General features: G+C 38.0%; 1 protein-coding gene across 4 annotated transcripts in view; it reads right to left on the bottom strand.

Annotated features, from left to right (window-relative positions):
* The window catches only part of PTBP2 (polypyrimidine tract binding protein 2), a 78426-nt gene that overhangs the window by 33899 nt on the left and 28179 nt on the right, over positions 1–16348 (bottom strand). For all 4 annotated transcript variants that reach the window (XM_081949295.1, XM_081949297.1, XM_081949296.1 and 1 more), the window contains exon 4: positions 2871–3043. In XM_081949295.1, the coding sequence (XP_081805421.1) occupies positions 2871–3043 (173 nt within the window). The remainder of the gene's footprint in view (positions 1–2870; positions 3044–16348) is intronic.

Raw genomic sequence — 16348 nt, 5'->3', positions numbered from 1 at the left:
TCTATTCACCCACATGCCTAGTTTTAGAATTATAGTCTGGTAAAGTATTAAAACTATTTACCAAAGTTATTTAGAATTTAGATTGGATTTAAAATATACAACTTATAAAGAACCATATGTGCTTCATATTTGCATATACATGCACTGAGTCAATATATGCCACCATCCCTGGCTTCTATAACATGCTGTATGCTCTCCCTTTATGCTGGTCTACCACCATAATAAAATTTTGATTTAATTTATGCTCTCTGTTATGATCAGTATTCCTTATATAATTATATCTGTAATCATAAAATCAAAGCTGTGATTATAGTTTAGGAACACATGAAGCAAACCTAAGCTTGAGAGTATTAATGAGATTGCTGACATCATGAAGAACCCTGCCTCCCAGCAATTTGCCTCCGTGCAGCAAACAGCAAGTTTCCCTTTGAATTTCAGCATGGGCCTCCCGATCATCAGCTGCTTTGGGGTGCAGGGATCCTCCGCAAGCTCCATTTTCCCTTTTGCTGCAAGGAGCTAAATTGCTGGGAGGCAGAGGCCAAAGGGTGGGGACTGGCGGGTGAGTGGGGCTACATTTAGTGTATAAGACACACCCAAATTTTCACCCTCTTTTAGGGAGGGAAAATGTGCGTCTTATACTCTGAAAAATGCGGTATGTAATTTAATTATAAATTAAATATATATATTTTCCACAGCATAACCATCAAAATAACAGTAGCTGCACCTGCGTTATTACTGGCCCAGACTAGGAGGCAAGAGGAAGAGGAGGAGGAAATGACATTATTTTAATCCATGCTTAAGAGGCAGACAACAATATCACTGATTATATTTAAGATACAAGATGGGAATAAACCCATCAACTTCAAAGAGTAGGTTGCTTTTACTGCATGTGTTGAGTTTTGCTTGTAGACTGTCAAATGGAAAGGTACCGTATTTTTCAGAGTATAAGACGCATCTTTTTCCCTCAAAAAAGAGGGTGAAAATCTGGGTGCATCTTATACATCGAATACAGCATTTTTTGCCTCCCAAAGCCCCATCCCTTCACCAAAATGGCCATGCATAGCTCGTAGGAGGCTTTCAGAGAGTTCATGGGGGCTGGGGAGGACAGAAATGATGAGGGCTCAGTTTTGCCCCCCCCCCCAGCCCCCAGGAGCACTCTAAGCCTCCATAAAGCTATGCATGCAATTTTCTTGACAAAAAATAGGCCCGTTTTCATGAAAAACGAGCCTTTTTTTGCTCATTTTTGTCCCCCCTCCCGGAGCACTCTGTAAACGCTCCAAATGTTATTTGTGCCTTTAAAAAAAAAAAACACGGGTCTGTTTTTGTGAAAACTAGGCCGTTTTTGGGAGGTTTGCAGAGGTGCAAAACCTTTTTTTTCCTTTTGGAAAGCTCTTTAGTTAGTGATTGATGAGAATTAGATTGATCAAGTGCTGTGCCAGCAGAAACAAAGTCTTAGGTGCTGCAGATTGTCAGCGATTTTCTTCTCCAGCACATGGATAAATACACCTGGAAACATCTACGTACCTACCTACCTACTCTCTCCCCCCTCTATCTACCTATGTACCTACTTATCTACTCTGTCTCCCTACCTATCTACTGTATTTCTCTCTCTCTCTCTCTCTCTCTCTCTCTTTTTCTCTCTATCCCACTACCAACCAACCTACCTACTCTTTCTCTCTCTTCCTACCTACTGTATATATCTCTCCTTTTCTCTATTTCTCTCTCTTTCTATCCCTTTATCTACCTACCTTCCTAACTACTGTCTCTCGCTCTCTACCTACCTACTGTATTTCTCTCTCTCTCCCTCTATCTACCTACCTACATTTTAAAAAAATTGCCTCTTCAAAACCTTGGTGCATCTTATACTCCGGTGCGTCTTATACTCTGAAAAATATCAGCTTATGCATTAAGAGAGAAGCCAGTAAAAATACATTTGCACTTGTCATTATTGTTCACAGATTGAAGTGAATCATGCTATTTTTTTTTCTAGATTTCAGCAGCTGTGTATAGGCAGGCTGTGCAAAATAACAGTGTTTAAGCTGTTGGTTCCATTGTTGCCTATTGGATTTTTTTGATGTTTTAATCACTCTCATTGCAAACTTTTGTGCCTGTTAAATAAAAAGCAAAAGTCAGCCTATATACCAAATCATCCCATCTAATTTTGTGGTTCAAAAATGAAAGAATGGGGCATTTTTTTCAAGTTCCTATTATTTTCTATTTTTATAGAAAATAGTTTGTGCTATCTGAAACAAAGTAGTTAGTGTTTTGTTCGGATGTAGGCAACTCAATAGATTTGTCCAAAGCTCAAAACAAGTTTTGTCTTTTTTCTACTTTATGCACACCATTATTTGCTGATTATTTCAAGTTTTACCCAGTTCAAAGTAGTTTTGATACAACTTGCCAAGTCAATCTAGAATTGAACCATAGAGTGCTATGTTGCTCCCATTTTAAAACATTCATAGGAGACAGATAGTTCCCTATAAAAAAACTATATCACTGTGTGAACATGATACCACAAGACATAGGAAATGTGTCCAGTTCCTTGAACTTTCCAGTTAATTGGTGCTATAGCTTATAGCTAAAAACTAACAGTGGACCATTCTTGGTTGCAATATAAGAACAGTTTAAGATCTGCTTCCCCTCTCTCCATTTTTCACAAAGCAAATGAATAAAAATCTTTGCGTCACATCGTATATGATTTTGCACCTAACAACCTAAAATACTTTTCCATCTCAGTGGATTAAAAAAGGTTTCCTATAATTGGTATATTATGGTAAAATGCATACATGGCAAGTGTAAAACATATGTGTCTTGGGATGGAAAAAAAACTTTGTACACTGAAAAAAAAATAAGACAAAAAGACAAAATACCTGATTTTTTCCTTTCAGCATGAGAATGTTGGTTACCTTACCAAAAGGTAAGCCCAAAGCAATAACTTCTGTCTCTGTCACTTCTCCTGGTAATTTCCTGATATGAAGAACACGAGAGGGAGCCCCATCCATTTTATCTTCACCCTTGAATTTCTTGTTGTCATTACCATTGGCTGTAAGACATTTTTTAATTAATTTCATTTTCAAAATTTATTATAAATTCAGAGAAAGATACACTTAGTATACACACACATTTTCAAATTAGTATATGAAAAGTGAATTTGAAATCTTTCAATTAAAAGTTTAAAAAAATTAAAACTACACATAATAAATTACCAAGAAGACCAAAACAAATCAGGAAACTCTAGCATTACAGCATACAGAAAAAGGGAAGACATACTAGCATAGTTTCTATAACTAATTATCTAAAGCAAAAATCAGTTTATAATGAGTGACAATTATTTTTGGTATTTGGATTATCAAACAATTTGCATGTGTTGAGTCACACTGATGTGCCATGAACATAGTCTATACCTTTCAAAATTATCTACCCATCCCATTAGCGATGCTGCCTGTAGGATTTCTTTATAATTTACAGTATTAATCTTACAGTATAATCTGCATTCACTGCTCCACAGAATATGAAGTTATGCTCCATCCCTGTTTGGAGTGTGATTTAGATCATCTCAGTCCAATCTCCACACAACATAATTGCATTTTTTTAAAAAAATAAAAGCTCCTACTGAGTTTTTGCATGAGTCACAAACATTTATTGGCCTATTCTACTAATTAAATAGAGGAAAGCACTTTGGCTATAAATGTGAAATTTGTGTTCTATTTTAATTTGAAAAATCTGGAACAATTCATCCATGAAACACTTACAAAATATAAAAATATATAAACTTAGTTGTCAGGAAACACAATTTAAATCCATGAAAATCTTATTTCTTTCTCAACAGAGATAACATTACACCAGTTGCTTTAGTCAGACACTTAAATTGTGCTATATGTTTAAGAACTTTGCTCAAGATTCAAAAACATACTTTCAAGAGATTTGATTTATGTACTAAGAAAAAGAACATGATCACAATTAGGATGTAATGAAATGTCCATGGAATTGTAGATGCAGATTGATGGGGGCATAGGTTGGACTTTAAGGGTTTGCAAATGTACTATGCATTCTGCCACTAAAGGTGTAGGATAAAAGGGTATCAGATGCCAAATGGGATGCCAGAATGCTGAAATGATACTGGGTCCTTACAGTAATGACCATATTTAGCAATGTTGGGCATATGAAAATTGGTGTGTGTGTGTGTGTGTGTGTTCAGTAGACCACTAAAATAACAGACCCACAATGCAGATCCCTTCTTCTAATTCATTGCTCCAGGCTTGTACCTAAATGACCAAATTACTGATAATAGTTTTAGTGTTCAATCCAGAGAGCAATTTTTTAAAATTTGATTTCAGGAGCTCAAGATTTGACCAAGCAAGTTTCAGGTCTTATACGAGTCACAATGATACAGATAGGAAGGATAGGATATAAGAATTTGGAAATAATCAACAATGCTACTTTGGAAATAACTGGATGTGTATATATGAGAACATGGATTGTAAGGATAAATATGAGCTAAAGCTGGTGTACGAAATGATCTGTAGAAGATCATGGCCCACATGTTTGGATTGTGAGTTCAACCTTGTGATATAGTCCAGACAAGAACCATACCCAGGTGGAGATCACTTCTGGCAGCCGAAGGCGACAGACGCTCGCGTCTGCCTTCTCGCTGCCTCGGTGGGCTCCCCTGGATCCTAGGGGAGCACAGGGTGCCTTGGAGTGGCGCCCTGCCGTAGGGGTGGCTTGCTGGGACCCCCTGGAACGGCGGAGGCCGCAGGGGTTCTCCGGCTTTGCCCCAGGAGCCGTGGAGCGCAGGGAGCGCGCGGAATTCCAACGCGTGCTTCGCCGAGCGCAGCCAGGAAGGAAATGACTAATTAGAATGCAGCAGCTGAAGCGCGGTGAGTGGGGGCTTTCCCCGGGTCTTATACAGTTTAAAACCTTACTGACTGTCTTGCAGTTTTTTTTCCTGACTTTGTTTCAACCAGTGAAGAAGTTAAAAGTGGAGTGGGGGAGGGAATTTCCACCCCCCTCGGAAAAGCGGCACCTGGAAAATCTCTCCCTTGCGAGGGAGAGAGAGAAAGTTCAAAAAAGTTTAAAATACTTTCACTTCCCTTGATTAATGGGGAAAAAAGGAAAAGAAACCCCCTTTTTTTTCTCTTTTGACTACAACTGTGAGAGAAAGGATGGTGAACTGATTCTTCTCTAAGCTATCTATGGGAATTCTGATTTAGCTGTTTCCTAACCACTGGTGCTGGCTGAGCCAAGATGGCTCACTTCCTCTTTGTCTGTGAGCATGAGACTCCTCCCTTGAAAGACTTTGTTTGCCTTGATCTAATTTCTACCCCAGAGATCTCCAGGAGCCTCTTCAAACAAACTTTTTCCCTGGATTTGGAATGCTTTGATCCACCCATCTGCTTTGGTCTTGAATTAAACAACTTATTCTCCTTTGGACTTGCCTGTTTGGTGGCCTCTACCGGCTGTGCTTTCCTACGGACACCATTCCCTGTATAGAACAACAACTATCTCCGAGCTTCATGATGGGTCCAAAAAAATTACCACCTGGAAAGGCCTCGTCGGCCCCAATGTCTTCTACGTCCAGCCCCATTGCCCACCAGTCACAGTTAGGGTCTTTTCTACAACCTAAAGCCCCTGAAGAGAGTTCAAAGGATTTCTCTACTCAGCAGATGCTTCAGGCCCTCTTAAAGGGACAGGATGAAATGAAAAAACAGTTGCAGGACTTAAATGATCAGCTCAGAGAGACACAACAAAAAACAACACAGAACGAACAGCGGACAGGTGAACTGGAGGAGGGTGCGGTTGGGATGAGGAGTGGCCTGGAGGCAATCCAAAGGGGGAATATAGAATTTGAGAATCACATGATAAAAACGGAATTTGAAAGGATGTCTTTTTTTCTTAGGTTTCAAAATTTACCAGAAGTTGAAAATGAAGATCTTAAAGAGATTATGACCACAATGTTAGCAGAATACATTGACAGAGATAAACAACAGCTTGGGTGGGATATTGACTTGATCTATAGGATTAATTCAGCCTATGCAAGAACACATAATGTCCCAAGGGAAGTTCATGTTAAATTTCTTAGAAAAACTACAAGAGATGAGGTTCTAGGAGCTCAAAGGGGAGGACCATTAAAATACAAAGATAAAGAAATAGCCATTCTTAAGCAGATCCCAAAGAAAGTAAGAGATGAGAGAAGGAAATATACCTTCTTAGCAAAAAAAATATATAATAACGGGATCTGGTTCAAATGGCTGTTACCAGAAGGCATGTTGATTTTTTGGGAGGGCAGTAGAATTAGAATTAACACAGTTGCGGAAGCAGAGGCTTTCATGAAAAAACATACTGCCCTATTAGGTGATGTGGGGGATCCTACACAAGATACAAAGCAGGGAGGGGCTGAGGCTCTGCCAGTGGATGGGGGGGGGGGGGGGCGGGAAGAGGAGACAACAAGAAGACTCAGATCACAAAAGTGAATTGAAACACTATTCCAAATGTTGTTACAATGTATTTTTAAGGAAGTGGCAAAAGTAAAATGATTGAAACATACTGATGATTTGGTTAAACTTAAAACTGCTAATATCTAAGTAAATGTTTATGGTTTTCTATTTTTCCTTTTTGTAAAAGTTGCGAGACCCGGGGGGCTCCTCCCCCACCCCTCGCACGATGTAGCTGTCAAAATGTTCCATAACCTTTTACCCTTTTTCCCTTGTAAAATTTTTTAAAACCAATAAAATTTTTAAGAACAAAAAAAAAAAAAAAAAGAACCATACCCAGGTGAATAAAGTCTACTCTTTTATAAAGTTACATTATCAGAATCCTGCCAAGTCTGAAAATAAATTTCTCCCCCATTATAGTTATAGTCTCTAGTTTCTGTAAGGGCCTAAGGATCCTTCTGAGATTATTTATTATTTCTATATATTCCTTCTGCAAGCTAAGCTGTCTCTTACCTCACTGTTCTTCTGGTTATGGCTCTTTTCCTAATTTCTCAAGATCATTCCCACATTCTATTACATGACATCTCCTAGACTTCTGGTTCTGGTGAATTTTAATCTCCATGCTTAAGAATTGGCTTTGGGTTGGTTTGCAATTTTATGGTCTATCAATCCCATTATGTATACCAGACTGTGAAAATATGTGCAAAGGAAGGTTACTTTATTATACTAGTTATAGAAACAGAAACTTGCAAGCTTGATTATGCTTTCCACACCTACACTAATACTCCTGGAAAATTAAAGAAGTATCAATCTGAGCTATTTCTTCCTCTCCTCATATTGTTTTTGGGTGAGTCACATTTCTTCCCCCTTCACTCTGGGAATGGTATTCATGAAGATCCTCTTCTTTAATTTCTATACAGATTTACTTTTAACGATGGACCTGTGCTGGTAAACTAAACTATAACTCCTGAAGACAAGCAAGGACTGGATTTAGTTTAGATTCACAGTAAATGAAATGGGATCTACATATGGAGGATTTTGACATGTATCTGTCCTTTGCTACTGGGAGATCATTTTTGGTCAGGATGCATTCTAGGCAGCAAATAAATGCTGATGGTTTTCTGAAGACATTCAGGTTAATTTCCTGACAATTTGGTGGATAGTTCATCCTGTACTTGATCAGTCTGTTATAGATAGACAACTGGGTAAAATTATTCCTGTGTGGCTTCCTCCCTGTCACAGATCTTGAACAACTCCATGCTTTGCAGGGGAGCTATAAGAGATAAAGAGAATGAAAAGCTGCCAAGACTGGCATAAGATTTAAAAACGTATTTTATTTATTTATTTAATTTATATTGCTGATTATTCACATATGGCGACTAAAGGCAGCTTACAGAATGTAAAACCTCATTTAAAACAATAAAACTAATAAAAATAATCAAATAAATTAATATAATATAATAAAATCACACCCCACCCTGGCGACAAATCACACAAGGTATTTAATTGGCTCTATCCTGCTCTGGGTTCTACAGGCCCATTGGCAGAACCAGGTCTTTAGCACCTTCCGGAAGAGTGTTACGGTAAGGGTCATTCTAATCTCTGGGGGAATGATGTTCAGAGAGAGGGAGCCACTACAGAGAAGGACCTTGGTGTATCTCCCTAGGAGATGGGACCCGCTAGATTTTGCTAGATTTAGGATAGGGTTAACATTTCTCTGAAGAAAAGTGATGATACTACTATGAAAAAGACAGTGGTGTTCTTTCCCTTGAAAAGGTCATCTCTCAACTTCTGCCTAGTCCTCTTGTCTGGACACACTAGATGGAAGAGTAAGGCATGCAGGGTCTCCTCAGAGCTGGTGACAATTAATTATATCATCAACTATAGCAGAATTCTGGATCACCTGCATGGAAAAACTTTTCACAACAGCATTAACAGTCAGCTATTGTCATTGGGTAATGTTTAATTATTTCAACCATAGTTTTTATGGAAAATGATGGTTATTTTAGTGGAATGTTTTATGATATTTTATTGAAAACAATCCCGAATCATCTTAATGAGTGATACAAAATTGTTATAAATCTATAACAAAACAAGAGTTGCTAAAAACTGATATTGGTAATTCTAAAGAGAAAAGTCAACAAGAAATATGTATTTTGATTAGAAAATGGGACAAAAAATTGTCCTGCTATAGACAACCACTAGTTGTGTGTATACATGTTTCTCAAAAATAATCTGATTGTTGAAGTTAAGTAATCATAATGCCATAAAAACCAGAATACTGTCCATAACCTGATTTTAAAATTTGTGCACACCTTGGAATTAATCACATTTAAAAAGAAATAAAATAAACGTGTAATGATTAAGTATCATCACTTACAGTATTAATCTTCATGGCTGCATGTAAGCTATCTCTAGAAAGCAGCATGCCTATAAATTTAAACTGAGGAGGAAGAACAGCTATTACTTCCATGTTTTGTCGTGGACCACCCAGTGTTATCTTACTGACCACAGCAGGAAACAGAATGTTGGACTTGATAAGCCTATGGTCTGATCTGCCACACACATTTAAAGTAATGGATATATTGCAAAATATTCTTTCTCTGAAGGAGTATGATTATATAAATTTTGCATCATGATTTGATATATTTCTTTTTGTTTTTCTACATTATGTGACTATGTTCAAAACTGGGAGGGAAGATTTGTTGCATTTGGGTCTGAAGTAGACATATTTAATGCACAACCAGAAGAGGCTCCTGTTTTCAAATATGCATTGGGAATGAATATGTGTATGTATGTGTGTATGTGTGTATGTATGTATGTATGTAAGATTGACAATCTCAATGTTACACGAGAAAAGACACGAATACAACAAGACCAGCATACCTACACCCGTGAAAATCTACGAAAACATACATACATGTATGCATGTACATGTACATCTACAAAAAACCCAATGGCTCCCTAGGACACACCATCTACCAGAAAAAAACACACACCAACCGCTACTTAAACGCATAATCCCATCACTACCCTGCACAGATCAACTCTGTAGCCAAGACCCTCATCTCCAGAACCAAACGCCTAGCTGACAAAGACCACCTGAAAACTGAATTACACACCCTCACAAACGTATTAATTTCCAACAGATTAAAAAAAAAAAAACAATTACCAACCTAATCCAAAGGGAGACACCCCCACAAGAACCAAGAAACAGAACAGGACAACAGCATCGCCCTCCTCCCTTACATCAAAGGCACCACAGATAAAATCAGTAAAATTCTCCACAAACACAATATCAAGACAGCCTTTGGCACTGACCAAAAAATAGCCAATACCCCAAAGACAAGATCCAGCTAGAAAACCAAGGAGTCTATGAAATACCATGCAAAATCTGCCCAGTCACATATATTGGACAAACTAATAGGATAATAAATGCACGCATCGCAGAACAAAAGAAAGCAGTCAGAAAAGAAGAAAAAACTTTCTCCCTTTTCCAGCACCTTAAAGCAACAAGACATGAAATTGATTTTGAAGGAACCAAATTATTCTCCAAAACTGAACACTTCAACAAGAGAATTATGGAAGCTATCGAAGTAGAAAAACACCCCTACAACATGAATAAACGTGATACCTCCCGCCTACCAGACATCTGGAAACTAGCCCTAGTCCATAAATGAGCCCCAGCCACAAAACTGACACAGGACCCAGAATAACAAAGGACACCATCACCAATCACCCTCACCAAACAAAATGGCTGTTTTCAAGGCGCAATAAAATATGCTTCTTCCTACTTATACGCAACCAAAGGCCACAATAGCAGGAGGAGAATTTAAAGAGCTTTATTGAATTTTATAGGAACTGTCAATCAGCTGCACAAAGGAATAAATTATGCCCTTGGTTTTCATCAATACAGAATATGATTGCAAAGTAACAGCAACAGCAAATATATTCCATCAACCAATCAAGATGTGACAACACAGCCAACCAATCAATTTAAAGCAACAAAGCCAACATTCCACACACCCCACCTATATTTATAGAAAAACGGTAGCTCGATCACGCTTTGCTTACACAAGCACGAAGCCAAAGGCACCAGCCTGAAGATGACAAGTGTGACCTCGTCGAAACCTTGCCAAGATACTGTCAATCTTACATGGGAAAAGACCCGAATATGCCAAGCTCTGCATACCTATACCCGTGAAAATCTACGAAAACGTGTGTGTGTGTGTGTGTGTGTTGCATTTGTGCTGATAAATAAATAAAGGGAGACTAGTATAGATCTATTTCAAGCTATTTAGCTCTCATCAGCCAGCCATACCCTTACTGGGAATTGAATCTATACTAGTCTCCCTTTATTTATTTATCAGCACAAATGCAACACAAATGTAACAAAGGCACCCTAGAAACCTCGATGGCTCCTAGGGTGAGCTGAAAGACAGAAAAGGGAAGCAGTATGCTCCCTCCCATATTTGGGCATACCAGGAGTTGTGACACTATACACACACACGCACACACCCACAAACACATACATACACAACTAGACAAAGCAGAAGAGCTTATTTTCAATTATCTCTTCCAGTCCAAAGTATCAATCCAAATGACAAAAGTGTTAGTATTGTAGCTCTCAAAAAATAATAATTAAAAAAAAACTCCAATGTCTTCTGAATCCTTGACCTGATATATTTATGACTATGTGCTAATTCACATGATATCACAGGAATAAAATAACTAAAATTCATAATATCTACAAACTACTCTGAAGCATGTACCTGAACAAAAACAGTCACCAGAGTTCTGCTCCGTTTCTTTCTTTCTTTTTTTCCAAATTTCCAGGTTAGCAAAGAGCAAAAGCAAAGCAACACGCTCAGAATTTATCTTTCCCTACAAAGGATGAACTCAGGGTTATGAGCTGATTGGTTTTTACTTTCTATTTAATAAACATACATTTCTGTTCTTATTGATCATACCAGGTTACTTTTAAAAAACACTTGCACAGAAAATTCCATTGCATTCCACAGGCCAAAACATGCAATATTTCATCCATGAGAGGAAACTGACACAGAGCTTCTTCTTTCCTACCATGCTTCCCTGAAAATAAGACCGGGTCTTATTTTCTTTTGGGCACCAAAAAAAGCACTAGGGCTTATTTTCAGGGGCGGTCTTTTTTTCCTCATGTATTGGAGGCCCAATTCTTCTGCTTGCTCGTGGCAGGGCAGGAGGCCGTGTAGCGTACCAGTGTCGCCGCCACAAGACGGGGGTGGGTGGGGTGGAACTAACCCTGCAATGGCCTACATCAGGGCCCCTGCAGCCAGGACACCCATGCCCCAATACCTGCCTCGCCTCGCAGCTCCGCCAACCTTATTCAGAAGAACCTGCATGGCTACCAGCCCACTTATTCCGCTTGCGGCCACAATGGAGCAGGAGGCTGAGCAACGCACAAGTCCCGCGGCCATGAGATGAGGTGGGATGGAGCTTCCCCACACTCCCCTCACCAGCTATCATGTCCCTGTTGGAGCCTGAATCTTCGGGGAAAGGCGAGCTGGAACCTGAGTCGACAGAGATTGAGGGGGCAGCTTCGTTGGTTTTGGAGGAAAATGGGGAAGGGCAGGGCCAGACAGGGAGGAACAGGGGCAGGATGAACATGAGAGACAGAGGTTAGGCGAGGAGCAAGACCACTCCCTCCTGATCTGAGCATGGAGTGGAGAGAAGGTGAGACTGAGCAGGCTACATGGGAGAAGAGTGCTCCACCCATCTTTACAAGCCCTGGGGAATGAGACCTAAGGAGACGTTGTGGGGAGGGGCATTTGTTGAGAACAAATGCAGAATTCCTGAAGTGTTAAGTGCTGACTTTGGTCTTTCCATCCTTTCTGACTTTCTGGCCTAATTAACTGGATCCTTTGCTTCCTGAACTCTTTGATTTTTCCTGCTGGATTTATTGCTGTGCAGCCTTGGTGTACACAGTGCTGGGCTGAAGCTAATTAAAAAAATTAAAAAATCACACAACTAATGTCTGAAGAAATTCTCCCGAATAAAATAAAATAATTATCATTTTTATATATGTACCAATTTCCTCCTTTGTTTAGGTATCCTTATTTCAAGTACTATTTCTTAAATAAGAATAATAAATAAATAATTACTGAATAGGTATAAAATCATTAATAGATTTATCTGGACCCTAACTGATGAGATTAAAACATATCCTTTGAGACAGGATAAATGCTCTAAAAATGAATGTAATTCCCATGATCCTTTATATTTTGCATGTGTACATATCCAGGAAATATTTAAAAAAAACTCGTACACTATTTTATACATTTTTGTGGGTTTCCTCAATTTCAAAGATATCTTTGAAAAAGATGCAATTTCAATTATTTTCCCAATAATTGAGAATATAGGAATATCTTTTAACAAATTTATAAAGAAAAGGAATAAGTAAACCAACAGAATAACTTTTCATAAAATATCTGTTTCAACGGTCTAAAATAATTAAGTTCTGGGAGGTTGCAATCACATATATACTGTCCACAATTGCACTGAGAGTGAGATAGACAGCCTCTGAATTTGTTTAAATAAAATATATGGATTTGATTTTGAAATAGTTTAATACTTTCAGATATAGACATACTTTTTAATGATATACCTACAACATGGAAACTGGCAGGGGGACAAAACAGATTGTCTGCGTCCTTGCTACCAAGAAATGAGTTTTTCAAACTTAAAACCCAAGTTTATGGCCTCAGTTACACAGACCTAAGGTTACATGTACCCTATGAACAACTTGCTTACAGATTATTCATGGACAATTGCAATGAAATGTGGTTTTCGTTTAATAAAACGATTATGTATGTACCATGTTTTCCTGAAAATAAGCTCCAAACGTAAAATAAGCCCTAGCATGATTTTTCCGGATGCTCGTAATATAAACCCTACCAAAAAATAAGCCCCAGTTAAGATCATCAGCCAGACAGATGGATTTTAGTATTTTTCCAAAAATAAAACCTAACCGGAAAATAACCCCTGTCATTTGCAGCAAAAATTAATATAAGACCTGGTGGGTGTGGGTGGGTGTTTATACATTTTACAATATATACACGTTTTAATACAGTATAAAAGCATTTAAATCATTTTTCCAGTCTAGGATGAAAATAAGGTAACTATTAACTAAATTATGATTAGTTATAGTTGATATTAAAACTAGGTACAGCATTAAAATATTGTTACTATAAACGTAACAATATATGTTAAAGTATTCTATGCTATAAAAAGAATTTAAAAAAATAATGAAATGTTAATATAATATGCTAATAAGCTTTAACATTAAAACTGTCAAACAAGGCGAGTAGAAAACAAAGCATAATGGGACAGAAATACAACAACGCAATTATATAACTGAGTATTTTGATGAATCTACTTAATTCTCATTAGCAGTCAATTCCCAACATATTTACAAGCTTGTAAATATTGTATGCTAGAGTAAAATTATAACTAGAAAAAAGTACAAAGATATAAAATTTATCAGTATATCTAATCAGCCTTTTAAAGGGGAGGGTGGGACATTTTTGGATGTTTTCAGAATATGATCAAAAGAAAGGGACTGTTTGACGGTCACCTTGAAGGCACAGATACTCCAGGACACAAATTCTCATATAGTATACTGTACCTTCTGTCAAGGTTAACTACAGGAAAAACATTACCAGACTGAAGTCTCTTCTAATTTCAAGAACTTCTAGCTCTCTAACATAAGCATATAGGCCATTACTTACTTTTGATATCCATAAAACTCTATGGCCAAGATCAATCTTAGTCAAAGATTAAATACGGACCGTCAACTTTGTTTCTCCTTTTTCCAAATGTTTCCATACATTGTTTCACCATGTGAATGTTATTAACAAATATTTTGCCATAGCCCAATAAAACTGTTCGCTATATTGATTACATATTAGAATTTGCATAATTAGGGGAACTCCAAACCCTTCCCTTTAGGCTTATGTCACCTTTGTTACCAATCAATAAACCAAAACATACTTGAAATATGTCAATCAGACTCAAAACCTATCCAACAATAATATTATTTTGATTATAAACATTTTAGGAATGCTAATTCTCAAAGCATTTTGAGCAACAATAGTAATGATGTATGTTCATTACTATGAGAGGTACAGACAGCATATGACCTACCCAGATGTACGCCCATTTATATGCCAACAGTATTCTTTGGTCTTCAAACAAAACTCATATTTTTAGCTTTTATCTTATTTGTGTACAAATAATTGTCCCTGCAAAATTCTCAACAGTTTGTAGAATTCTTCTAAGACTTATAGGGGTTTCTAGACATGCATACAGAAGGATGGATATAAATGGCTCTATCAACTTTGGAGAATGAAAGTCCCATCTAAGTAACCTACTATGTCATTTATGGAAAAGTTAAACAAAGCAGAGGTAACTTACAATCTTGTTTGATTGCCTCTCAAGTTGACATAGCATTTGATAGATAGCTTTGGGGGTTACCTCTGACTTTCAAATACACTACATTGCCAAAAGTATTCACTCAAAACTGATTCTGATTATTTGGATGGGTGAATACTTTTGGCAATATAGTGTACATCGTAAAAGGCTCAAGTAGAAAGTAATAGGTGATAATCCATTATGGTTGCTTTCAGTTTTCTCTGTTTTATTCAAGAGATGGAATCAAAAGGCAATTTTAAAACTTATAAAAGCCAAGTATAAGGAGACTGTGAAGTGACAAGTGTATTTCTCCATTAAATGTAATATTGCTAAGCCTTGTTTGATAGCAGATCGGTTTCTCCAAATTCTACCTACTCCTCTGCTTTTCTTGTTCTAGCTAATGCTTTTGTATCTAATCTACATGTCTAGCATAAAGCTAACTGTAATAAGCAAACTAATGTACAGGTTGTCCTCGACTTTTGTACTCAAAATTTATGCTGTTAATGAGAGATTAAGTGAGTTTTGCCCTATTTTACAACCTTTCTTGTCACAGTTGTTAAGTGATTAACTTTTGTTAAGTTATTAACATGGTTGTTAAGTGAATCTGGCTTCCCCATTGACTTTGCTTGTCAGAAGTTTACAAAAGATGATAACATGACCCTAGGACACTACAATTGGCATAAATATGAGTCAGTTGCCAAGCAACCAAATTCTGACCTCATGACCCTAGAGATGTTGCAATGGTTGTAAGTGTAAGTCATTTTTTTCAGTTCCATTGTAACTTCAGTACTAAATGAACTGTTGAAAGTTGAGGACTACCTGTATTTATATATACAGCGGGACAAAAAAAGTATTTAGTCAACCACCAATTGTGCAAGTTCTCCCACTTAAAAAGATGAGAGAGCCTGTAGGCATCATAGGTAGACCTCAACTATGAGAGACAAAATGACAAAACAAATCCATACAATCACATTGGCTGATTTGGAAAGAATATATTTGCAAATTATGGTGGAAAATAAGTATTTGGTCAATATCAAAAGTTCATCTCAATACTTTGTTATATATCAGTGATGGCGAACCTATGGCACGCGTGCCCCAAGTGGCACGTGGAGCCATTTGTCAGGGCACGCGAGGCGCTGCCCTGTTAGCTGGCCAGCACGCATGTGCGTGCTGACCAGCTGAGTTCACCTTTTTAAAAGCTATTTTTCGCCTTCCCCAGGCTCCAGAGGCTTTATAGGAGCCTGGGGAGGGCGAAAAGAGCCTCCCCCGCTCCCCCCGGAGGCTTCAGGGACCGTCCGGAGGCTTCCCTGAAGCCTTCGGAACGCTTAAAACCACCCTCCGAGCAAACCGGAAGTGACTTCCGGGTTGCTCGGAGGGTCGTTTTAAGCGCTCCGAAGACTTCAGGGACCGTCCGGAGGCTTCCCTGATGCCTTCAGAGGGCTTAAAACAACCCTCCAAGCAACCCG

The sequence above is a fragment of the Natrix helvetica genome (assembly GCF_964273705.1).
Source record: "Natrix helvetica genome assembly, chromosome: 3".
Taxonomy (NCBI): Eukaryota; Metazoa; Chordata; class Lepidosauria; order Squamata; family Natricidae; genus Natrix; species Natrix helvetica.
The sequence above is the reverse complement of the archived record's forward strand: the minus strand, read 5'-3'. Positions and strand labels throughout refer to the sequence as shown.